The sequence below is a fragment of the Ranitomeya variabilis genome, chromosome 6, assembly GCF_051348905.1.
Source record: "Ranitomeya variabilis isolate aRanVar5 chromosome 6, aRanVar5.hap1, whole genome shotgun sequence".
NCBI classification, from domain to species: domain Eukaryota; kingdom Metazoa; phylum Chordata; class Amphibia; order Anura; family Dendrobatidae; genus Ranitomeya; species Ranitomeya variabilis.
In genome coordinates, this window is record NC_135237.1 from 581591423 (window position 1) to 581619083 (window position 27661).

A 27661-nucleotide genomic window follows, 5' to 3' on the forward strand; every position below is an offset into this window, starting at 1 on the left:
GACCCCAAAAGTTGTTGTCCAATTTGTCTTGAGTACGCTGATGCCCCATATGTGGGAGAGAACCACCGTTTGGGCGCATGGGAGGGCTCGGAAGGGAAGGAGCGCCATTTGGAATGCAGACTTAGATGGAATGGTCTGCAGGCGTCACATTGCGTTTGCAGAGCCCCTAATGTACCTAAACAGTAGAAACCCCCCACAAGTGACACCATTTTGGAAAGTAGACCCCCTAAGAAACTCATCTAGATGTGTTGTAAGAGCTTTGAACCCCCAAGTGTTTCACTACAGTTTATAACGCAGAGCCGTGCAAATAAAAAATATTTTTTTTTCCACAAAAATTATTTTTTAGCCCCCAGTTTTGTATATTTCCAAGGGTAACAGGAGAAATTGGACCCTAAATATTGTTGTCCAATTTGTCCTGAGTACGCTGATACCTGATATGTTGGGGGGGATCCACCGTTTGAGCGCATGGCGGAGCTCGGAAGGGAAGGAGCATCATTTGGAATGCAGACTTAGATGGATTGGTCTGCAGGCGTCACATTGCGTTTGCAGAGCCCCTAATGTACCTAAACAGTAGAAACCCTCCACAAGTGACCCAATATTGGAAACTAGACCCCCGAAGGAACTTATCTAGTTGTGTTGTGAGAACTTTGAAACCCCAAGTGTTTCACTACAGTTTATAACGCAGAGCCGTGAAAATAATTAAAAAAAATTTCCACAAAAAATCATTTTTTAGCCCGCAGTTTTGTATTTTCCCAAGGGTAACAGGAGAAATTAGACCACAAAAGTTGTTGTCCAATTTGTCTTGAGTACGCTGATACCCCATATGTGGGAGGGAACCACTGTTTGGGCGCATGGGAGGGCTCAAAAGGGAAGGAGCGCCATTTGGAATGCAGACTTAGATGGAATGGTCTGCAGGCTGTTGTGAATTCCGTTCTCGGGCTCCCTCCTGTGGTCATGAGTGGTACTGTGTGAGTTTGTTCTTGGGCTCCCTCTGGTGGCCTTTAGCGATATGGCTGGGCTCAGCTGTTTCATCTCCTGCTAGGCTGGGCCTATTTAACTCACCTGGACCTTTACTTGTCGCCTGCTGTCGGTGTGTTCAGTCCTGATCCTGTGCTCTCCTGAATATTCCTTGTGACCAGTATCCTGCTATGAGAAGCTAAGTTTGTTTGTTCAGTTTCTCATTATTTCCTTGAAAACGTTTCTCATTATATTATGAGTTCAGCACAGCTTGCTTTTATGTGATTTTTTGCTTGCTGGTTAGTTCTGGGGTGCAGAGTGCGCCCCTCACATCGTGAGTCGGTGTGGGGGTTCTTGTATTCTCTGCGTGGTTTACTTTTGATAGTCTTTGTACTGACCGCACAGACACCTATCTATTATCTGCCTATCTAGTATTAGCGGGCCTCATTTGCTAAACCTGTTTCATCTCTACATTTGTGTTTTCCCCTTAACTCACTGTTATTATTTGTGGGGGGCTAGCTAAAAGTTTGGGGATATTTCTCTGAGGCAAGTGAGGTCTTTGCTTTCTTTCTAGGGGTAGTCAGTTTCTCAGGCTGTGACGAGACGTCTAGGTTTTCAGGTAACGTTCCACAGCTGCCTTTAGTGTGTTTGGATAGGATCAGGATTGCGGTCAGTATAGCTTCCACATCCCCAGAACTTGTCCTATATATTCAGGGTATATGTGTCAGGTCAGTTTGAGATCCTACCACCAGGATCATAACAGCAGGCGTCACATTGCGTTTGCAGAGCCCCTAATGTACCTAAACAGTAGAAACCCCCCACAAGTGACACCATTTTGGAAAGTAGACCCCCTAAGGAACTCATCTAGATGTGTTGTAAGAGCTTTGAACCCCCAAGTGTTTCACTACAGTTTATAACGCAGAGCCGTGCAAATAAAAAAAATATTTTTTTCCACAAAAATTATTTTTTAGCCCCCAGTTTTGTATTTTCCCAAGGGTAACAGAAGAAATTGGACCCCAAAAGATGTTCTCCAATGTGTCCTGAGTACGCTGATACCCCATATGTTGAGGTAAACCCCTGTTTGGGCACACGGGAGAGCTCGGAAGGGAAGGAGCACTGTTTTACTTTTTCAACGCAGAATTGGCTGGAATTGAGATCGGATGCCATGTCGCGTTTGGAGAGCCCCTGATGTGCCTAAACAGTGGAAACCCCCCAATTATAACTGAAACCCTAATCCAAACACACCCCTAACCATAATCCCAACGGTAACCCTAACCACACCTCTAACCCAGACACACCCCTAACCCTAATCCCAACCCTATTCCCAACCGTAAATAATCCAAACCCTAACCCTAACTTTAGCCCCAACCCTAACTGTATCCTTAACCCTAGCCCCAACCCTAACCCAAACCCTAGCCCTAACCCTAGCCCTAACCCTAGCCCTAACCCTAGCCCTAACCCTAGCCCTAACCCTAACCCTAATGGGAAAATGGAAATAAATACATTTTTTAAATTTTTTAATTTTTCCCTAACTAAGGGGGTGATGAAGGGGGGTTTGATTTACTTTTATAGCGGGTTTTTTAGCGGATTTTTATGATTGGCAGCTGTCACACACTGAAAGACGCTTTTTATTGAAAAAAATATTTTTTGCATTACCACATTTTGAGAGCTATAATTTTTCCATATTTGAGTCCACAGAGTCATGTGAGGTCTTGTTTTTTGCGGGACGAGTTGACGTTTTTATTGGTTACATGTTCAGGCACGGGAGATTTTTTGATCGCTTTTTATTCCGATTTTTGTGAGGCAGAATGACCAAAAACCAGCTATTCATGAATTTCTTTTGGGGGAGGCGTTTATACCGTTCCGCATTTGGTAAAATTGATAAAGCAATTTTATTCTTCGGGTCAGTACGATTACAGCGATACCTCATTTATATCTTTTTTTATGTCTTGGCATTTTTATACGATAAAAACTATTTTATAGAAAAAATATTATTTTTGCATCGCTTTATCCTGAGGACTATAACTTTTTTATTTTTTTGCTGATGATGCTGTATGGCAGCTCGTTTTTTGCGGGACAAGATTACGTTTTCAGCGGTACCATGGTTATTTATATCCGTCTTTTTGATCGCGTGTTATTCCACTTTTTGTTTGGCGGTATGAGAATAAAGCGTTGTTTTTTGCCTCGTGTTTTTTTTTTTTTTACGCTGTTCACTGAAGGGGTTAACTAGTGATATAGTTTTATAGGTGGGGTCGTTACGGACGCGGCGATACTAAATATGTGTACTTTTATTGTTTAACTTTTTTTTTATTTAGATAAAGAAATGTATTTATGGGAATAATATATATATATTTTTTCTTTATTTAGGATTTTTTTTTTTTTTTTTTTTTTTTTTACACATGTGGAATTTATTTTTTTTACTTTGTCCCGGGGAAGGACATCACAGATCGCTGATCTGACAGTTTGCACAGCACTCTGTCAGTTCGGCGATCTGACTTACAGTGCTGCAGGCTTACCAAGCGCTTGCTCTGAGCAGGCACTTGGTAAGCCACCTCCCTCCCTGCAGGACCCGGATGCCACGGCCATCTTGGATCCGGGCCTGCTGCAGGGAGGAGAGGTAAGAGACCCTCGCAGCAACGCGATCACATCGCGTTGCTCTGGGGGTCTCAGGGAAGCCCGCAGGGAGCCCCCTCCCTGCGCGATGCTTCCCTGTACCGCCGGCACACCGCGATCATGTTTGATCACGGTGTGCCGGAGGTTAATGTGCCGGGGGCGGTCCGTGACCGCTGCTGGCACATAGTGTCGGATGTCAGCTGCGATAGGCAGCTGACACCTGGCCGCGATCGGCCGCGCTCACGCGCTGGACGTACTATTCCGTCCTTGGGAATTAGGGCCCACCCCAATTCCCAATACGTCCAATGGCAGAAAGGGGTTAAGGACACTGCTCTCTCCTGGTTCTCCTCCTATCTTTCTGACCGCTCCTTTAGTGTTCTGTTCTCTGGCTCCACTGTTGTGAATTCCGTTCTTGAACTCCCTCCTGTGGTCATGAATGGTACTTCGGTGAGTTCTGTCCGTGGACTCCCTCTGGTGGCTGTGAGTGGAGCTGCTGGTTCTGAGATTCCTTCCCCACCTGCCCTCGTTTAGGGCTAGGCTGGATTCTCTATTTAACTCCACTCAGACCATTACTCCATGCCAGCTGTCAATGTTCTAGTACTGGTCAGATCTCTCCTGGCTCTTTCTGAGGACCTGTCTACTTCAGCAGAAGCTAAGTTCCTGCTTGTTCATTTGTTACATATGGTTTTTCTTGCTAAGTTCTAGTCCAGCTTGCTATCATGAAACTGCCTGGCTAGCTGGAAGCTCTGGGGGTGCAGAGTGGCACCACCGCATCGTGAGTCGGTGCAGGGGTATTTTTTGCACACTCTGCGTGGTTTTGTAGTTTTTTCTGTTGACCGCAAAGATCCCTTTTCTATCCTCAATCTGTTAGTTAGACTGGCCTCTAGTGTTGAGCATTCCGATACTGCAAGTATCGGGTATCGGCCGATACTTGCTGTATCGGAATTTCCGATACCGAGATCCGATATTTTTGTGATATCGGGTATCGGGTATCGCAACAACATTAATGTAATAATGTGTAAAAAAGAGAATTAAAATAAAAAATATCGCTATACTCACCTGTCCGACGCAGCCGGGACCTCAGCGAGGGAACCGGCAGCGTTGTTTGTTTAAATTTCGCGCTTTTACTTGGTTACGTGAAGTCCCGGCTTGTGATTGGTCAGGGCGGCCATGTTGCCGGGACGCGGACCAATCACAGCAAGCCGTGACGAAATTACGTCACGGCTTGCTGTGATTGGTCCGCGTCCCGGCAACATGGCCGCCATTAACCAATCACAAGCCGTGACGTCACGGGAGGCTGGACATGCGCGTATTTTGAAAAGCGCGCGTGTCCAGCCTCCAGTGACGTTCCGGCAACATGGCCGCCATTAACCAATCACAAGCCGGGACGTCACGGGAGGCTGGACATGCGCGTATTTTGAAAAGCGCGCGTGTCCAGCCTCCCGTGACGTCACGGCTTGTGATTGGTTAATGGCGGCCATGTTGCCGGGACGCAGACCAATCACAGCAAGCCGTGACGTAATTTCGTCACGGCTTGCTGTGATTGGTCCGCGTCCCGGCAACATGGCGCCGTGACCAATCATAAGCCGGGACGTCACTGGAGGCTGGACACGCGCGCTTTTCAAAATACGCGCATGTCCAGCCTCCCGTGACGTCACGGCTTGTGATTGGTTAATGGCGGCCATGTTGCCGGGACTCGGACCAATCACAGCAAGCCGTGACGTAATTTCGTCACGGCTTGCTGTGATTGGTCCGCGTCCCGGCAACATGGCCGCCCTGACCAATCACAAGCCGGGACCTCACGTAACCAAGTAAAAGCGCGAATTTTAAACAAACAACGCTGCCGGTTCCCTCGCTGAGGTCCCGGCTGCGTCGGACAGGTGAGTATAGCGATATTTTTTATTTTAATTCTTTCTTTTACACATTAATATGGTTCCCAGGGCCTGAAGGAGAGTTTCCTCTCCTTCAGACCCTGGGAACCATCAGGAATACCGTCCGATACCTGAGTCCCATTGACTTGTATTGGTATCGGGTATCGGTATTGGATTGGATCCGATACTTTGCCGGTATCGGCCGATACTTTCCGATACCGATACTTTCAAGTATCGGACGGTATCGCTCAACACTACTGGCCTCCCTTTGCTAAAGCCTATTTCATCCTGTGTTTGTGATTTCCTCTTAACTCACAGTCAATACTTGTGGGGGGGGCTGCTTTTACCTTTGGGGAAATTTCTCTGAGGCAAGTGAGGCTTTGTTTCCTTTCTTTAGGGGTAGTTAGCTCTTAGGCTGTGAAGAGGTGTCTAGGCAGAGTCAGGCACGCTCCATGGCTATTTCTAGTTGTGTTGATAGGAGTAGGGTTTGCGGTCAGCAGAGTTCCCATTTCCCCAGAGCTCGTCCCGATTCCGTGTTTAACTATCAGGTCATTCCTGGTGCACCTAACCACCAGGTCCATAACGCTCCACTTCATCTCCTCTTCCTCTCACTGTTGGGGTACCTCAGGGCTCAGTCCTTGGCCCCCTTCTCTTCTCCCTCTACACGGCCCCAATTGAACAGACAATCAGCAGATTTGGCTTTCAGTACCATCTTTACGCTGATGACACACAACTATACACGTCATCCCCTGACCTTACCCCCGCTGTACTACAGAAAGCCACTGACTATCTGTCTGCAGTCTCTGACATCATGTCCGCTCTCTATCTGAAACTCAACCTCTCCAAAACTGAACTTCTTCTGCTCCCGCCTTCTACTAACCTCCCTAAATCTGACATCTCCCTCTCCGTGGGTGGCACCATAATAACACCCCGGCAGCAGGCGCACTGTCTGGGTGTTATGTTTGACTCCGATCTCTCCTTCACCTCCCATATACAATCTCTTGCCCGCTCGTGCCGCTTACACCTAAAGAACATCTCTAGAATCTGCCCTTTTCTCACCATGGAAACAACAAAAACCCTCACTGTCACCCTGATCCACTCCCGCCTGGACTACTGTAACGCTCTATTAATTGGCCTCCCCCTCACTCAACTTTCCCCTCTCCAGTCTATCCTTAATGCAGCAGCTAGGGTCGTCCATCTGGCTAATCGTTACTCGGGTGCGTCCGCTCTTCACCAGTCGTTACATTGGCTGCCCATTCATTACAGGATACAATTCAAAGCACTTGTTCTCCCCCACAAAGCTCTCCACATTGCGGCACCCCCTTACATCTCCTCCCTCATTACTGTCTATCGGCCTAACCGATCCCTGCACTCTGTAAATGACTTCAGACTAACCTCTGCACTAATCCGTACCTCCCACTCCTGACTCCAAGACTTCTCCCGTGCTGCGCCAATCCTCTGGAATGCTCTACCCCAACATATTAGGACCATCAACAATTTGCATAGTTTTAGGCGCTCGCTCAAAACACATTTGTTCAGAGCAGCCTACCACATTAACTAATCAAGGTCATTTTATGTTTGTGTGTAGCCCATTCACTATCTCCATCTACCCCCCACCCCCTGAAGATGGCTGGACCATCATTGTAAATACATCATTGTAAATACACACCTGTACTTTGTATCTCCCCCAAACTGTAAAGCGCTGCGGAATATGTTGGCGCTATATAAATAAAGATTATTATTATTATTATTATTATTATGAGCTTCAAGAGGTAGATCTAAGGCCTACTACCGTTACATTGATGACATTTTTATCATCTGGACGGAGCCTGAGCCACAGCTAAAGACGTTCCATGAACAGTTTAATCAATTTCATCCCACCATCAACTTAGCACTCAACTACTCCAGCACTGAAATTAACTTTTTGGACACCATCATTAAGCTGCAGAACAATGAAATAGAGACATCCCTGTATCAGAAGCCAATCGACCGTCCGACATACCTTAAATGGGACAGTTTCCATCCAAAACACATAAAAAACTCCATTGTCTACAGCCAAGCCATCAGATACAATCGTATATGTTCCAACCCAATGGATAGAGATGAACACCTGGGTCGCCTCAGAAAGACCTTTCTGAATCAGGGCTACCATCCAAGAACAATTGAAAATCAGATTACAAGAGCCACCAGAATATCAAGGAATCACCTGCTACATTACAAAACTAAAGAAGAAAATAACCGGGTGCCTCTAGTGGTCACCTACAATCCAAATCTGGAGGTGCTAAGGGGAGCTGCACGGAAATTACAAACTTTAATACAAAAAGATGCCCGACTACAATGCATATTTCCAGACCCCCCACTACTGTGTTTTAGGCAGCCCCCAAATCTAAGAAGCATCATTGTCAGAAGCTCCCTGTCCTCTCCAACAGCTGCAGGAACCTGCAACCAGAAAAAATGTAAAACCTGTCCATTTATAATGACCACGGACAAGATAAAGATCCCCAACTCACATCAGGACTACAAGATCCCAGGTACTTTCAGCTGCGACACTTCTAATGTGGTGTATAGTGTTGAGCGATACCGTCCGATACTTGAAAGTATCGGTATCGGAAAGTATCGGCCGATACCGGCAAAGTATCGGATCCAATCCGATACCGATACCCGATACCAATACAAGTCAATGGGACTCATGTATCGGACGGTATCCCTGATGGTTCCCAGGGTCTGAAGGAGAGGAAACTCTCCTTCAGGCCCTGGGAACCATATAAATGTGTAAAAGAAAGAATTAAAATAAAAAATATCGCTATACTCACCTGTCCGACGCAGCCGGGACTTCAGCGAGGGAACCGGCAGCGTTGTTTGTTTAAAAATCGCGCTATTACTTGGTTACGTGAATTCCCGGCTTGTGATTGGTCAGGTCGGCCATGTTGCCGGGACGCGGACCAATCACAGCAAGCCGTGACGAAATTACGTCACGGCTTGCTGTGATTGGTCCGCGTCCCGGCAATATGGCCGCCCTGACCAATCACAAGCCGGGACGTCACGGGAGGCTGGACACGCGCTCATTTTAAAATGGGCGCGTGTCCAGCCTCCCGTGACGTCACGGCTTGTGATTGGTTGCGCCGCGATCAACCAATCACAAGCCGGGAGGCTGGACGCGCTCATTTTGAAATGGGCGCGTGTCCAGCCTCCCGTGACGTCACGGCTTGTGATTGGTTGCGCCGCGATCAACCAATCACAAGCCGGGAGGCTGGACGCGCTCATTTTGAAATGGGCGCGTGTCCAGCCTCCCGGCTTGTGATTGGTTGACCGCGACGCAACCAATCACAAGCCGTGACGTCACGGGAGGCTGGACACGCGCCCTTTTTAAAATGAGCGCGTTTCCAGCCTCCCGTGACGTCACGGCTTGTGATTGGTTAATGGCGGCCATGTTGCCGGGACGCGGACCAATCACAGCAAGCCGTGACGTATTTTCGTCACGGCTTGCTGTGATTGGTCCGCGGCCCGGCAACATGGCCGCCCTGACCAATCAAAAGCCGGGACTTCGCGTAACCATGTAAAAGCGGGAATTTTAAACAAACAACGCTGCCGGTTCCTGCGCTGAGGTCCCGGCTGCGTCGGACCGGTGAGTATAGCGATATTTTTTATTTTAATTCTCTATTTTACACATTTTAACATTAATGTTGTTCCGATACCCGATACCCGATACCACAAGAGTATCGGAATCCCGGTATCGGAATTCCGATACAGCAAGTATCGGCCGATACCCGATACTTGCAGCATCGGAATGCTCAACACTAGTGGTGTACCTAATTATTTGTACTAAATGTCCAACTGGGGGTCTGTATGTGGGGGAGACAGGGCAAAAACTGAGAACAAGAATGAACTCTCACCACCACTCAATAAGAGAAAAAAGAATTGATCTACTGTACCTGTGGCCAAACATTTCTGTCTCCCTGATCATAGCACCATGCACATGAAATTACTTGTATTAAAGGGTAATTTCAAATCTCAGAGAGACAGAAGAGTCTTGGAATATAAACTGATGACGACCTTTGACACACTCAGAGCAGGAATGAATGTGTCACATGGATTTATGTCTTTTTACATCAATGAAGGAATTTGCTCCCCCGACCATGTGGGGGCATCACAACAGAACCAGACCCATTCAGAGGACAATAAAACATTTAGACTTCCTTATCTATGAACTGTTCCAATATTTATGGACACAGCTGTTTATCACTCTCACATAATGGTAGTTCTGCTTCACGTCACCTGTCTTATCTATGGCATTATTTCTGGGCTGTATTGTGCATAAATATGTGAATCTTTAAAATTTCTATTAGTCTGTGCCTGATGAAGGGACCTGAGTAGCCTGGAAAGCTGCAATTTGTTACCATCTTTTCAGTTAGCCATTAAAAGGTATCAACCACTGAGGACTCTCAATTCTAAACGTGAAAAAACAAATCCAGAAAATCACCTTGTCTAATTTGGCAAGATTTATTTTGCAAATTCTGGCGGAAAATAAGTATTTGGTCACCTAAAAACATGCAAGATTCCTGGCTCTCACAGCCCTGTAACTTCTTAAAGAGGCTCCTCTGTCCTCCACTCATTACCTGTAGTAATGGGTCTGGTTGGAACTTTTTATCAATATAAAAGACCCCTGTCCACGACCTCAAACAGTCACACTCCAAACTCCACTATGGTGAAGACCAAAGAGCTGTCGAAGGACACCAGAAACAAAATTGTAGCCTTGCACCAGGCTCTGAAGACTGAATCTGCAATAGGCAAGCAGCATGGTGCGATGAAATCAACTGTGGGCGCAATAATAAGAAAATGGAAGACATACAAGACCACTGATAATCTCCCTCGATCTGGGGCTCCACGCCAGATCTCACCCCATGGGGTCAAAATCAGCACAAGAACGGTGAGCAAAAATCCCAGAACCACACGGGGGACCATCATAACAAAGGCTACCATCAGTAACACACTACGCCGCCAGGGACTCAGATCCTGTAGTGTCAGATGTGTCCCTCTACTTAAGCCAGTACATGTCCGGGCCCGTCTGAAGTTTGCTAGAGAGCATTTTGATTATCCAAAAGGGGATTTGGATGTTTCGCCCCCCCAGCAGTTCACCCTTGGGTACATTTCACCCCAGCACATTTTATCCCCAGCATTTGGCCCCCAGGATGATACTTACCTGTCGCAGCTGTAGCTCCTTGGGTCACGGAGTGCAGTCTACCAGTACCCCGTGTAGGATAGCTGCGGAGACACCATCACGTGTTTCTCAACGCAAGCAGTGAATAGCCAGACCTTTCCCCGGGAGGGAACAACCACGGGAAGGGCAGCATCCAATAAAGGAAAACCACCTATGCCAAGCATGGTATCCATCCACAGACAGCTGTTTCGGGGTGTTTGCCCCTCATCAGTGTGGAGTAGGAATCTGGCTATTAGGAGCAGTGCCTAGTAAAAGGCTGTAAAGGCACAGATGATTGGCCTCGGGGAGACCAAAACATCCAACACCGCGGAGACACCATCACGTGTTTCTCAACGCAGTGATCCAGAACACTGCCCCCATCCCTTATGGGAAATATGCAAACGCATGTAGGATAGCTGCGGAGACACCATCACGTGTTTCTCAACGCAAGCAGTGAATAGCCAGACCTTTCCCCGGGAAGGAACAACCACGGGAAGGGCAGCATCCAATAAAGGAAACATCCAATACAGGAAAACCACCTATGCCAAGCATGGTATCCATCCACAGACATCTGTTTCGGGGTGTTTGCCCCTCATCAGTGTGGAGTAGGAATCTGGCTATTAGGAGCAGTGCCTAGTAAAAGGCTGTAAAGGCACAGATGATTGGCCTCGGGGAGACCAAAACATCCAACACCGCGGAGACACCATCACGTGTTTCTCAACGCAGTGATCCAGAACACTGCCCCCATCCCTTATGGGAAATATGCAAACGCATGTAGGATAGCTGCGGAGACACCATCACGTGTTTCTCAACGCAAGCAGTGAATAGCCAGACCTTTCCCCGGGAAGGAACAACCACGGGAAGGGCAGCATCCAATAAAGGAAACATCCAATACAGGAAAACCACCTATGCCAAGCATGGTATCCATCCACAGACAGCTGTTTCGGGGTGTTTGCCCCTCATCAGTGTGGAGTAGGAATCTGGCTCACTGCGTTGAGAAACACGTGATGGTGTCTCCGCGGTGTTGGATGTTTTGGTCTCCCCGAGGCCAATCATCTGTACCAGTACCCCGTGACATCAGATGGAAACAGTTGATTTAACATGTCACAAAAGTGCAGCACTCTATACAGTACTTTTGTGACATTTGGATTGATGACGGATGGGAATTCATGAACCACTAGAACAAACGGGGGCAAACTGCTGGGGGCGAAATGTACTTGGGGCAAACTGCTGGGGGCGAACTGCTGGGGGCGAAGCATCCTGTAACCATTCAGAAGAGTATTGGGAGAATTTCATATGGTCTGATGAAACCAAAGTAGAACTGTTTGGTTGAAACAAAACTCGTCGTGTTTGGAGGAGACAGAATGGTGAGTTGCATCCAAAGAACACCATACCTACTGTGAAGCATGGGGGTGGCATCAATATGCTTTGAGGCTGTTTCTCTGCAAAGGGACCAGGACGACTGCTCCGTGTACATGAAAGAATGAATGGGGCCATGTATCGTGGGATTTTAAGTGCAAACCTCCTTCCATCAGCAAGGGCATTGAAGATGAAACGTGGATGGGTCTTTCAGCATGATAATGATCCAAAGCACACCGCCAGGGCAATGAAGGAGTGGCTTCGTAAGAAACATATGAAGGTCCTGGAGTGGCCTAGCCGGTCTCCAGATCTCAACCCTATAGAAAACCTTTGGAGAAGAAGAGATACAGAAAACGTTTGACCTCTGTCATCACCAAAAAAGGATATATAACAAAATATTGAGATGAACTTTTGTTAATGACCAAATACTTATTTTTCACCATAATTTGCTAAATAAATCTTGCCAAATCAGACAAGATGATTTTCTGGATTTGTTTTCTCATTTTGACTCTCATAGTTGTGGTCTACCTATGATGTCAATTACAGGCCTCTCTCATCTTTGTGCAAGTTCTCCCACTTATAATGGGCGGCTGACTAAATACTTTTTTCCCCACTGTAATATACAGTGCCTTGCGAAAGTATTCGGCCCCCTGGAACTTTTCAACCTTTCCCCACATATCATGCTTCAAACAGAAAGATACCAAATGTAAATTTTTGGTGAAGAATCAACAACAAGTGGAACACAATTGTGAAGTTGAATGAAATTTATTGGGTTTTTTTTACATTTTTGTGGAAATTCAAAAACTGAAAAGTGGGCCGTGCAATATTATTCGGCCCCTGTAACTTAATACTTTGTTGCGCCGCCTTTTGCTGTGATTACAAGTCTCTTGGGGTTTGTCTCTATCAGTTTTGTACATTGAGAGACTGAAATTCTTGCCCATTCTTCCTTGGCAAACAGCTCGAGCTCAGTGAGGTTTGATGGAGATCGTTTGGGAACAGCAGTTTTCAGCTCTTTCCACAGATTCTCCATTGGATTGAGGTCTGGACTCTGACTTGGCCATTCTAACACCTGGATACGTTTATTTGTGAACCATTACATTGTAGATTTTGCTTTATGTTTGGGATCATTGTCTTGTTGGAAGACAAATCTCTGTCCCAGTCTCAGGTCTTTTGCAGACTCCAACAGGTTTTCTTCAAGAATGGTCCTGTACTTGGCTCCATCCATCTTCCCATCAATTTTCACCATCTTCCCTGTCCCTGCTGAAGAAAAGCAGACCCAAACCATGATGCTGCCACCACCATATTTGACAGTGGGGATGGTGTGTTCAGGCTGATGAGCTGTGTTGCCTTTTCGCCAAACATATCGTTTGGCATTGTTGCCAAAAAGTTCGATTTTGGTTTCATCTGACCAGAGCACCTTCTTCCACATGTTTGGTGTCTCCCAGGTGGCTTGTTGTTTATGGATATCTTTGAGAAATGGCTTTCTTCTTGCCACTCTTCCATAAAGGCCAGATTTGTGCAGTGTACGACTGATTGTTGTCCTACGGACAGACTGTCCCACCTCAGCTGTGGATCTCTGCAGTTCATCCAGAGTGATCATGGGCCTCTTGGCTGCATCTCTGATCAGTCTTCTCCTTGTTTGAGATGAAAGTTTAGAGGGACGGCCGGGTCTTGGTAGATTCGCAGTGGTATGATACTCCTTCCATTTCAATATGATCGCTTGCACAGTGCTCCTTGGGATGTTTAAAGTTTTGGAAATCATTTTGTATCCAAATCCGGCTTTAAACTTCTCCACAACAGTATCACGGACCTGCCTGTTGTGTTCCTTGGTCTTCATGATGCTCTCTGTGCTTCACACAGAACCCTGAGACTATCACAGAGCAGGTGCATTTATACGGAGACTTGGTTACACACAGGTGGATTATATTTATCATCATTAGGCATTTAGGACAACATTGGATCATTCAGAGATCCACAATGAACTTCTGGAGTCAGTTTGCTGCACTGAAAGTAAAGGGGCAGAATAATATTGCACGCCCCACTTTTCAGTTTTTGAATTTCCACAAAAATGTAAAATAACCAATAAATTTCATCAACTTCACATTTGTGTTCCACTTGTTGTTTGGTTGAAGCATGATATGTGGGAAAAGGTTGAAAAGTTCCAGGGAGCCGAATACTTTTGCAAGGCACTGTATAGATAATAGATAGATAAATAATAGATAGAAGATAGATAGATGATAGATAATAGATAGACAATAGATAGATAAATAGATATATAGATAATAGATAGGTGCTAGATAATAGATGGACAATAGATGGATAATAGATATGTAACAGATAGATAATAGATAGATGATAGTTAATAGATAGACAATAGATAGATAGATGATAGATAATAGATATATAACAGATAGATAATAGATAGTAACAAAGACCAGGAGCAGCACTGGTCAGCAATAATGGCTGCCCGGCTCCACACAACCATCCCGTTGTCGTCTGAGGGAAGCAGGCCGGTGTCCAGTAATGTTGTGATGACAGCAGTGCGGTGTATCCCCGCGTGGGGCGGCCAGGTTTCTGAGCCTTCCTGTTGCAGTGAGGGGTTTATACTGCAGCGATACATAAGATTCCATTATGAGGTGGTCAGTGAGAATTCCAGTGACAGCAGTGATAACAGAATGCATGATATATGATAAGTGAGAAAGCCTGAAAGCCATGCGGAGTGGTGCTAGTGTGTACAGTGACAGAGTGTGGGGCAGTAAGTGGGAGACATTAACACTGACTCTCTGCACCCATTATAGTAAGCATGTATATTTGTATATAGCACCGAACACCGGCGTACAGAAGAATACTGGTGCGCTTGTTTGTGCGCGTCATGTAGCGATCAAGGGGGCTCATGGTACAAGACAAATTGTTAGTGAGGGTGCAGGAGCTGAGGAACAGATTGAGGAGGATGAGGAGGAAGACGTGAAGGACGCGCAACAGTCAGGAGATGAAGAGGATAATGATCCCCTCTCTGTTGTCCGTGGTTGGCTGAGACGGAGGAAGCAACCTTGAGTGTTACCCCACCACCAACACACCATGGATTTGGACCTCATGGAAGGGCTCGACACATGAGCGCCTTCTTGCTGAACTACAGTATCTCCAACACAACGCCCGTGTTCTTAGGGTTAGAATCAGTGCTGACTACTGGGTTGCCACTCTGTTAGATCCTCTGTACAAGAGTAAATTTAGCCAGATGCTTCCCCCCCGGAGAGGGACGCGCAAATGCTGGAGTATAGAAACGCGCTTGTAGATAATCTTTATAGTGGTTTTCCCCAAGACAGCAGTGAGGCGCACGGTGTGCATCCCAGTTCTAGACTTCCAACCCCGGGACGTCGAGTCGTCAATGTTATAACATTGGCAGCAGTGTAATGGGCAGACGCAATGTCTGTGAGTCATTTCACAAATTTCTTACACCGGCCTGTACACCAGCAGAACAGAATACAAATCTGACACGTTGTGAACAACTGGAGAGGATGGTGTCTGGAGTTCACTATCAATACCATCAGGGGGGTTTGGACCCTTTTACACTTTGGTCTTCAAAAATGGAAGAGTGGTCTGAGCTCGCTTCTCACACCTTGGAGGTTTTATCGTGCCGGCAGCCTGTGTTCTCTCAGAACGTGTCTTCAGTGCTGCTGGTGGTGTCCAAATCTCAACCGGACACCCAAAGTAATTAATTGCTGGAGTGTACAGGGTGAGAATGCTTTGACTTCAATTTCAAATTCCAGGAATCCCATTTATTCGTATATTTTGGAAGGAAATTATTACTTATCACAAATCTCCATTCCAAAGCGCTGTGAATCAGAAGGGAGTCAAGAATCTCTGAAAATTTTGGAGGGTCCTTTTTTTTCCACCGTGCGGCCAGGGTGTTCTTTACCAACAACAGGATATGTATAACCATCTTCCTGGCAGCAGGATCAATTTCATCCACTTCTAAGGACAAAAGCGCCATCTGTGGAGAAATACTAATATTTCTATCCAACAAGAAACTGATGTGATCATTCACGTGTTTTACTTAGGACAGCTCCAGAACAAACGGCAGAGGTTCCCAGGTTGGCCACATTCTCTCCAGCACAGAACAGAGTTCTCTTGGTTCATATGATGCAACCTGGATGGTGGAAAATACCACCTCACCATCATTTTATAGAATGATTCTTGAAGAACCATTGAAACGTTTGAGGTATAAGAAAGTTTTATAGCTTTTTCCCAGTGGTTTAGTTGAGGAGTAACATTAAGCTCAGATTCCCAACGTTTTATCTAAGCGTTTTTTATAAAGAGCGCATTCTTATTAAAAATCTTGTAAATATTTGTTAAACTCCATAAATTTTTATTCCCTGAATTATCAATAAACCAAGAGATAGTATTCATGTTAAGTGCTCTTGAACATAAGAGTTCCCCCATTTTATCCTTCAATATGATAAAAAGCCAGAACTCCGAAGCCGGAATATTGTATTTGTATTTAATTTCACTAAAGGATACATGAGTGTCACCTGAGTATAAATCGCCTACTATTCGAACCTTAGATTTGAGCCAAATATCTGGGATTATTATATCATAAATAGGCGAAATGAATGAGAGCAGAAGCTTTTCAAAAGTAAGTAGTAAGACCACCTAACTTTCATCAAGATGAACAAGTTATGGACCTCAAAGGACTTTTGCACCCCAATCGCAGACTGTACAGACTGTTATGATCCTTAGTGGTTGAGGATCACAAATTACTCCAGCTAAGTAACAAACATAGGACAAGCTCTAGGGAGGTGGCAAACTGGACTGACCGCAAATCTGAACCTATCCAAACACACTAGAAGTAGCCGGTGAACGTGCCTAAAAAATCCTAGACGTCTCGAGCCAGCCTGAGGAACTAACTACCCCTAGAGAGAAAGAAAGACCTCTCTTGCCTCCAGAGAAATAATCCCCAAAGATATAGAAGCCCCCAACAAATAATAACGGTGAGGTAAGAGGAAGGCACATACACAGGGGTGAAAACAGATTCAGCAAATGAGGCCCACTAATACTAGATAGCAGAAAATAGTAAGGGGTCTGTGCGGTCAGTAAAAAACCCTAACAAAATATCCACACTGAGATTTCAAGAACCCCCACACCAACTAACGGTGTGGGGGGAGAAACTCAGTCCCCTAGAGCAACCAGCAAGCGAGGAGATCACATCTTAGCAAGCTGGACAAGTAACATGATGAATGCTGATAATCAAAAAATGAACGGACAAAAACTTAGCTTGTCTTGGAGAGGCTGGGAGCAAGGTAATCACAAGGAATCTGAAGAGCACTGAATACATTGATAGCAGGCAAGGAACTGAGTATCCAGGTGAGTTAAATAGGAAACGAACCAAGGATAACGAACCAGCTGATGCAGCCAACCTGCAGAAGACAACACTACACAGTACCGCTTGTGACCACTAGAGGGAGCCTAAAAATAGAGTTCACAACAGTACCCCCCCCCTTGAGGAGGGGTCACCGAACCCTCACCAAGACCCCCAGGGCGATCAGGACGAGCCGCGTGGAAGGCACGAACCAAATCGGCCGCATGAACATCAGAGGCGACAACCCAGGAATTATCCTCCTGACCATAGCCCTTCCACTTCACCAAATACTGAAGCCTCCGTCTAGAGATACGAGAATCCAAAATCTTCTCCACCACGTACTCCAATTCACCCTCGACCAGCACCGGAGCAGGAGGCTCAACAGAAGGAACCACAGGTACCACATACCTCCGCAACAAAGACCTATGGAACACATTATGAATGGCAAACGATGCTGGGAGATCCAAACGAAAAGACACCGGGTTAAGGATTTCCAAGATCTTATAAGGACCGATGAAGCGAGGCTTGAATTTAGGAGAGGAGACCTTCATAGGAACATACCGAGAAGACAGCCACACCAAATCCCCTACACGAAGTCGGGGACCCACACCGCGGCGGCGGTTGGCAAAGCGCTGAGCCTTCTCCTGTGACAACCTCAAATTGTCCACCACATGGTTCCAAATCTGCTGCAACCTATCCACCACAGAATCCACCCCAGGACAGTCAGAAGACTCAACCTGACCCGAGGAAAAACGAGGATGGAAACCAGAATTGCAGAAAAAAGGCGAAACCAAAGTAGCAGAACTAGCCCGATTATTAAGGGCAAACTCGGCCAATGGCAAAAAAGTCACCCAATCATCCTGATCAGCAGAAACAAAACATCTCAAATAAGTTTCCAACGTCTGATTAGTTCGCTCGGTTTGGCCATTAGTCTGAGGATGGAAGGCCGACGAAAAAGATAAATCAATGCCCATCTTAGCACAAAAAGTCCGCCAAAACCTGGACACAAACTGGGATCCTCTATCAGACACAATATTTTCAGGAATGCCGTGCAAGCGAACCACATTCTGAAAAAATAGAGGAACCAAATCGGAGGAGGAAGGCAACTTAGGCAAGGGCACCAAATGGACCATCTTGGAAAAACGATCACACACCACCCAGATGACAGACATTTTCTGAGATACTGGAAGATCCGAAATAAAATCCATGGAAATGTGCGTCCAAGGCCTTTTCGGGACAGGCAAAGGCAAAAGTAAACCGCTGGCACGAGAACAGCAAGGCTTAGCCCGAGCACAAATCCCACAAGACTGCACAAAGGAACGCACATCCCGCAACAAGGAAGGCCACCAGAAGGACCTAGCCACCAAATCTCTGGTTCCAAAAATCCCAGGATGACCCGCCAACACCGAAGAATGAACCTCGGAAATAACTCTGCTGGTCCATCTATCCGGGACAAACAGTCTCTCTGGTGGACAACGGTCAGGTCTATCCGCCTGAAATTTCTGCAGCACTCGTCGCAAATCTGGGGAAACGGCAGACAAAATCACTCCCTCTCTGAGAATACCAGCCGGCTCAGAAACTCCCGGAGAGTCAGGCACAAAACTCCTAGAAAGTGCATCAGCCTTCACGTTCTTCGAACCAGGCAGGTATGAGACCACAAAGTTGAAACGGGAGAAAAACAGCGACCAACGAGCCTGTCTAGGATTCAGGCGCTTGGCAGATTCGAGGTAAATCAGGTTTTTGTGATCAGTCAAGACCACCACACGATGTTTAGCTCCTTCGAGCCAATATCGCCACTCCTCAAATGCCCACTTCATAGCCAACAACTCCCGATTACCAACATCATAATTCCGCTCGGCAGGCGAAAACTTTCTAGAAAAGAAAGCACATGGCTTCATCACAGTGCCATCAGAGCTTCTCTGCGACAAAACAGCCCCTGCTCCAATCTCAGAAGCATCAACCTCGACCTGGAAGGGGAGAGAGACATCTGGTTGACATAAGACTGGAGCTGAAGAAAACCGGTGCTTCAGTTCCCGAAAGGCCTCAACGGCCGCAGGAGACCAATTAGTAACATCAGAACCCTTCCTGGTCAAATCCGTCAAAGGTTTAACCACGCTAGAAAAATTAGCGATGAAACGACGGTAAAAATTAGCAAAACCCAAGAACTTCTGAAGACTCTTAACAGACGTAGGCTGAGTCCAGTCATGAATAGCCTGGACCTTGACTGGGTCCATCTCCACAGTAGAAGGAGAAAAAATAAAACCCAAAAAGGAGACCTTCTGTACTCCGAAGAGGCATTTTGAGCCCTTCACAAATAAAGCATTAGCACGCAGGACCTGAAACACCATCCTGACCTGCTTCACATGGGACTCCCAATCATCACAAAAGACCAAAATGTCATCCAGATAAACAATCATAAATTTATCCAGATATTCTCGGAAGATGTCATGCATGAAGGACTGAAACACAGAAGGAGAATTAGAGAGTCCAAAAGGCATCACTAAGTACTCAAAATGGCCTTCGGGCGTATTAAATGCTGTTTTCCATTCATCTCCCTGCTTAATGTGCACAAGGTTATACGCACCACGGAGATCTATCTTGGTGAACCAACTGGACCCCTTAATCCGAGCAAACAAATCAGACAATAGTGGCAAAGGATACTGAAATTTGACTGTAATTTTATTCAGAAGACGATAATCTATACAAGGTCTCAAAGACCCGTCTTTCTTGCCCACAAAAAAAAATCCTGCACCAAGAGGGGAAGAGGATGGGCGAATATGTCCCTTTTCCAAAGACTCCTTTATATAACTCCGCATCGCGGCATGCTCTGGTATAGACAAATTAAAAAGTCGTCCCTTAGGGAATTTACTACCAGGAATTAAATTTATAGCACAGTCACAATCCCTATGAGGGGGCAGGGCACTGGACCTGGGCTCATTAAATACATCCTGGTAGTCAGACAAAAACTCAGGGACCTCAGAAGGAGTGGAAGAAGCAATAGACACCAACGGAGTATCGCCATGAATTCCCTGACAACCCCAACTTGACACAGACATTGCTTTCCAATCTAAAACTGGATTATGAGCCTGCAGCCATGGCAGACCCAAAACGACAACATCGTGCAAATTATGCAGAACAAGAAAGCGAATCACCTCCTGATGTACGGGAGTCATGCACATGGTCATTTGCGTCCAATACTGAGGCTCATTCTCAGCCAATGGCGTAGCATCAATTCCCCTCAGAGGAATAGGAAATTCCAAAGGCTCCAGGACAAAACCACAGCGCCTGGCAAACGACAAATCCATCAGGTTCAGGGCAGCACCTGAATCCACAAAAGCCATAACCGAGTAGGACGACAAAGAACAAATCAAAGTAACAGACAAAATAAATTTAGGCTGTATCGTACCAATGGTGACAGGTTTAGCGATTTTTTTTAAACGTTTAGAGCATGCTGAGATAACATGAGTAGAATCACCACAGTAAAAGCACAACCCATTTTGACGTCTATGACTTTGTCGCTCAATTCTGGTCAGAGTTCGGTCACATTGCATAGACTCAGGTCTCTGTTCAGAAAATACCGCCAAAGGATGAACAGATTTGCGCTCCCGCAAACGCCGATCAACTTGAATGGCTAAAGCCATAGAATCACTCACACTTGTAGGGGTGGGAAACCCCACCAAAACATTCTTAACGGCCTCAGAAAGACCTTCTCTGAAATTTGCAGCCAGGGCACACTCATTTCATTGAGTAAGCACCGACCATTTCCGAAATTTTTGACAATACACCTCTGCTTCATCCAGACCTTGAGAGATAGCCAGCAACGCTTTTTCTGCCTGATTCTCAAGATTAGGCTCCTCATAAAGCAGTCCAAGAGCCAGAAAAAATGCATCTACATTAACCAATGCAGGATCTCCTGGCGCCAGAGAGAAAGCCCAATCTTGAGGGTCGCCTCGCAACAAGGAGATAACAATTTTAACTTGCTGAGCGGAATCACCAGAGGAACGAGGTCTCAGAGACAGAAATAACTTACAATTATTCTTAAAATTCTGAAAACCTAGATCTATCTCCAGAAAACAACTCAGGAATGGGTATCTTTGGTTCTGACATAGGGCTATGAATAACAAAATCCTGAATACTTTGCACCCGTGCAGTAAGATGATCCACACTAGAAGCCAGAGTCTGAACATTCATGTCTGCAGCTGAGCTCAAAACCACCCAGAGTTCAAGGGGATGAAAGAAGCTAAACAGACTGCAGCAAAGGAAAAGCGGGAGGAAAAAAAAAAATGTACTCCGGTCTTCTTTTTATCCCACTTCTGCGATGCATTAAACACTTTTTTGGCCTGCTATACTGTTATGATCCTTAGTGGTTGAGGATCACGAATTACTCCAGCTAAGTAACAAACATAGGACAAGCTCTAGGGAGGTGGCAAACTGGACTGACCGCAAATCTGAACCTATCCAAACACACTAGAAGTAGCCGGTGAACGTGCCTAAAAATCCTAGACGTCTCGAGCCAGCCTGAGGAACTAACTACCCCTAGAGAGAAAGAAAGACCTCTCTTGCCTCCAGAGAAATAATCCCCAAAGATATAGAAGCCCCCAACAAATAATAACGGTGAGGTAAGAGGAAGGCACATACACAGGGGTGAAAACAGATTCAGCAAATGAGGCCCACTAATACTAGATAGCAGAAAATAGAAAAGGGAATCTATGCGGTCAGTAAAAAACCCTTACAAAATATCCACTCTGAGATTTCAAGAACCCCCGCACCAACTAACGGTGTGGGGGGAGAAACTCAGTCCCCTAGAGCAACCAGCAAGCGAGGAGATCACATCTTAGCAAGCTGGACAAGAAACATGATGAATGCTGATAATCAATAAATGAACGGACAAAAACTTAGCTTGTCTTGGAAAGGCTGGGAGCAAGGTAGTCACAAGGAATCTGAAGAGCACTGAATACATTGATAGCAGGCAAGGAACTGAGTATCCAGGTGAGTTAAATAGGAAACGAACCAAGGATAACGAACCAGCTGATGCAGCCAACCTGCATAAGACAACACTACACAGTACCGCTTGTGACCACTAGAGGGAGCCTAAAAATAGAGTTCACAACAACAGACTAGGCGATGGTGTCGTTTTAGGGTCATCCATTGATCTCGAGTTATTGCAGTCTGCGCCATCTTTTTGTCTTCTGTGCCTGCTGTTGCTACTGAAGTTACAAACAATTATTTTAAATGAGAAGACGCCAAGTTGGGTCTACTTCATGCGTGCTGCCCGTGTAAGTAGGGCTCACAGACAGGCAGGCCTGCACTCACTTTCAGTCACCTACCTGTGTTACTTTCCTTACATTTTTCTATCAATATTACTGTATGAAACTGATGTTTGTGCCATCAGAGTATGGCTGGAATAGAAAACAAATTGGAGGTGTTGCATGAGGTATCAGGTCTCCCAGCTAAGAAGGCTTACACCGCTGCCTCAACCACCAGGTCCTCACTGAAACTTTAGTTCCAAGCTGTCAATGCTGGGCCTGACCATGATACCTCCTGCATGGCCCATGGCTGACTGCTGCTGCGCCATTTGTAGGTTTCTACTGTGGGTCAAGTGATTCCACTTTTCATGGTGTCTGCCCCAAATTTTAACTGTTTGAGGAGCTATTTGTCACCCCTTAAGGTGTCGTCTATGCGTTTCGTTTGTCCTCGCATTGAATTTAATGGGGTTCGAGTATGTTCGTCTAATCGTTCAGTGAATGAAACCGAACTGATTCTAGAAAACCTTCATTGTTCAGCCCACATATCAGAAATCACGTTTCACAAGTAAGTTATGTAAGACGAATTACAATTGATAAAGCTCCTGATACCATTTGTCTTTTTCGTAGCAGATGATGTAAAATTGGTCTTATTTTCACCATGTTCCCAACAATTACAGATATTGTGTCCACAACGATAAAAACCTTCAGTGAATCACCAGGAATTTTTGGCAGAAGATTTTGATTGATGTATAAACATGGAGATAACGTGTGTGGCCAGTGTGAGGGCTTCTATGCTGAAAATCTCAGGATTATAAAGTATGGGGACATGTTTTATTGATGAGGATTGTGGGCTGTACATGGAAATTGATGTAATTTGAGTTTTGGGAAAAATGTTTCCTTTTCTCCCGTATGATGTCCGATTCGGGTGTCTCATTACTGCGGCGTCTGCTCGTCCACTTGGCGGTCCTGTAAGTTTCATACAATTGGCTTCTTTGGAGTTTTGATTCTAGCGCAGTGTTCCTCTTAGTTCAAAAGAATTCACCAATTGGAATATTTGTAATAACTTGTCTGGCAGTGTGGAATTTCCAGCCACATCTTTCCCGTAAGGGGGGAATTGTGATATTTGTACAAGTATCGTTAACAAGTGTGATATGTCTGATATTTGTAAATTGTGGGTAAATCTCAAGTTCATCTCATTATGATTGATGTATTGTTCACAATCTGCTACCAGTTCCCAGGGTCCCACCCAAATCAGGAGGAGATCGTCCGTGAAACGTCCGTACCACCTGTTATGGGAGGAGAAGTCGACCTGCTCGATGTAATCACCAAACACAACAGCATTTTAGTGCTCGATCACCACTCGTCAAGAGCAATCAGCCTGTGATTACATTGACCGCACAAGTAGTCATCTCACATCTCACAACTTCTTAATTACAAAGTTGCTGAAAAGTAAAATAAAAAGGTAAAGGAGGAATAATCGAATGATACGCCTCAATTCTCTTTTTATTCACATCTTCATACTAACATCACATCTGAGCCTCAGTTGCTCTTTGCGGCAGATTTGACAGGAAGAACAAGGTCATATTCCTCGGCTCAAAGTGATGAAGCAACAGTAACATCAATGGTAACCATAACACAGATGTAAGCACAGAGGTCCACCACTTACCTGTATATGGGTCCTAGGTGGTTGAAGTTCTCCTCCATGACTTGGTGCATGCGCAGGAAGCTATTCCTTCTCCATGACTGGAAGAGGTTAAACCAGGCATTGCGTCCAGTGCTGGGGATGGAGTGGAAAGGCAGAACTGAGCTACTGGAGGAGACATCTGAGGAGGCTTCATGGACCACCTGAGCAGTGGACATGCATGATGTCCCTGAGAGGAGGATGCACGGATCCCATGGATGGTGTCCTAGCAGACACGAGCCAATCTGTCTCAGGACCTTCCTCTTCATCTTGAGCTGCTCTTGGTAGTAACTTGCACCTGAAGTGGCTCAGTCTTTCATGGCGTGTTCTAGCTACCCTAGTGAGAAGACAATGTCGTACAGACCTTAGGGTCACTTTTCTGCTACGTGTCGCTTCGCTCTCATTCGTCTTCTTGTTTCTGCAGTGACTTTCTCATATACAGCTGTTATCACCAGATCTTTCCATGACACACAATGCCCCCTCCTTGGCTCGGACCACCCAGCCTCCCCGCCCTGACCTTCTTCAGCTTAGATGTTTGATCATGGAACATGTAAATGATGGCTTGAATTTAGTGGATGTCATGTTAATTAGCAACATCGTCCATCACAGAAGTGGCAGCAAATCTAGCAGCATGGGGGACGTGTATGAAGTATGTGACCCCCAGGTACCCTACCACTGCCTGCCCCATAAATCACTCAGGATTCAAAGTCCCAGAGGACAGAAAAGACCACCAATGTCAGCGTAATAGTCACCTAACTGTAGAGAAGACACCAAACTCACTAATATGAAGGAGGGGAAGAGCGGCTACTATCATCATTGCAGACAGAAATGTTCGGAGCCCATGTGCCACCCACCAAGGTGCGAAGAGATGCTGTGGTGTGGGTAAAGTGTCTAGAGAGGTAGTCGCCCCAAAGAGGCTGATTGCTCTCTGGCCCTTTACAGACACAGGGGCGTCCCAGTCCCAGTGTGCTGTAGGATGTGGGGTCTATTACACTCACTTGTAGGCTGTAGTCCTCCGCTGTCTCCAGGCCTCTGCTGCCTCCAGTCTTCCGCTGTCTCCAGGCCTCTGCTGCCTCCAGACCTGCGCTGCCTCCAGGCCTCTGCTGCCTCCAGACCTGCGCTGCCTCCAGGCCTCTGCTGCCTCCAGTCCTCCGCTGTCTCCAGGCCTCTGCTGCCTCCAGACCTGCGCTGCCTTTAGGCCTCTGCTGCCTCCAGTCCTCTGCTGCCTCTATGTCTCCATCCTCAGGAGCCGCCACACACAAAGCATGGGATACCGAGTTCTTTATAACAGTCTAACTTTTACTAAACTGTCCAAGCTGATCAGGTGAGCACAGGTGGGAGAGGGCGCAGCAGGTGGGCACAGGTGGGGAGGATGCAGCAGGTGGGCACGGGTGGGGGAGGGCACAGCAGGTGGGCACAGGTGGGAGAGGGTGCAGCAGGTGGGCACAGGTGGGAGAGGGCGCAGCAGGTGGGCACAGATGGGGGAGGGCACAGGAGGTGGGCACGGGTGGGAGAGGTGGGGGAGGGCACAGCAGGTGGGCACAGGTGGGGGAGGGCACAGGAGGTGGGCACAGGTGGGGGAGGGCACAGGAGGTGGGCACAGGTGGGGGAGGGCACAGGAGGTGGGCACAGGATTTCTTTGTACACATTTCTTTGTTTTCTTTCTATGTATTCAACAGCGGCGCCGGCAGGATGGAGGAAATATATACCAGTATGGGGAACATATGCTGTATACCAGGATAAAGGAGCATATTTCAGGATGGGGGATCTATACTGTATATGGATTTGGGGAGCATATACATGGATGGGGGAGAATATTCAAGGATGGGGGGCATATACCAGGAAGGGGGTGTGGTTGTGGTGAAAAGCTGTTGCGTCCCCACACCCTGGCACCCCAGAATGGAAGCATAATGTCCCGTCAGTTGGGTGTGATATGTGTAAAGTAGAACGCTCACATTAGGCTCGGGTTCCTTCCGATTCTGTGATCTCAGCTTCAAGGTTCACACAAATAATTCCCGACTCCATCTTCTTACTCAACAGTTGAACTTTGTTTAGAGAAGCCGCGGTTGTGGCCCAGCAGTAAGGTAGGTTCACATCCATAACTATCGAAGGTCCGTTGGTGGTATCCTACCCACCTCAGTCCAATCATGATATATTAGTGGTAGGGACACAGGGACACAGCAAATGTAGTTAAAATACAATCTTTTATTCAAAATTAAGTTAAAAAGATATAAAATCAGTAACAAAAGGGATTTCCCAAACAGGTAAAAAAGGTGGGAATGAAAGCAAAGGCCGGAGACCGTAATAAAGTAGCAGGGAAGACCATCCACCATCTACTGACGGCGAACCTAGCACATGTGCACACGGCTCTGCATATTGTCTACAGGGTCGCATTATATATTGTGCCCGTACCCTGCATGCGCCAATGGGTATCTTATTTGTGTACAGTCAGCATATACAGCCATTGTGGATCGAGGGGAACAGCGCTGCCGGGGAACAGCGCTGCCGGGGAACAGCGCTGCCGGGGAACAGCTGAGGTGTCCACAGGCCGGGGAGACATCTATGTAGGTAACATTGACTGTACATTTGGTGGCAGTGGGTCATTGGTTGCTTGATGCACTTTATATGTTGACTATCCACAAATCAGACAACCATAGTTATTGGCGCATTACTGTCACAATACATAATGCACTAGTATAACAATTTCCAGATTCATATTGTGACCCCTATTAGTCACTGAATTAATTTGTACAACTCCATTAATTGGCTATATGAAAAACCGGAGAACAAATAGGAGTTTTGTATAAAAGTGAAAAAAGCTTTATTTATACCAATACAAACAATTTAAAAACACACAAAGTGATGGATGTGCTATGATCAAAGACACCACATATTGATGGCACTCAGTACAACAATGAATACATCATTATATCAGCACGGTAGTGGCGTAATTTTGGGAAGGACAACACCCTCCTTTTAATGTCCCAGAAGACAAATCCCTCATTCTTATAATTCAAGGTCCTTTTAGTACAATCAATCACTTGTGACCTAAGGGAATGTCTATGTGAAAGTCCACCAGTGCCCTAAGGCGTCTATCCATTACATGTGCATGGTGGACATAGAAAGGGGAACCAAAGGAGAGCATTTCTCACCTTGCACTAGAGAGCCCACTGAACGCACCCCGACGCGCGTTTCGCCGCTGTCAGCCTTGATTTCCCAAGGGGAGGTGTGATATATAATACACAATGCACTTTATGTGACACTGTAGACAATATGCATAGTTACATAGTTACGTAGTTACATAGTTATTAAGGTTGAAGGAAGACTGTAAGTCCATCTAGTTCAACCCATAGCCTAACCTAACATGCCCTAACATGTTGA

At 46.1% G+C, this 27661-nt stretch overlaps 1 protein-coding gene across 1 annotated transcript in view; it reads right to left on the reverse strand.

Moving 5' to 3' along the window:
* The window catches only part of LOC143783182 (cytochrome P450 11B, mitochondrial-like), a 75279-nt gene extending 50556 nt beyond the window's left edge, over positions 1-24723 (reverse strand). The window contains exon 1 of the mRNA XM_077271577.1: positions 24266-24723. Within this exon, the coding sequence (XP_077127692.1) occupies positions 24266-24549 (284 nt within the window). The 5' untranslated portion in view covers positions 24550-24723. The remainder of the gene's footprint in view (positions 1-24265) is intronic.
* Between the last annotated feature and the right edge of the window lie 2938 nt (positions 24724-27661).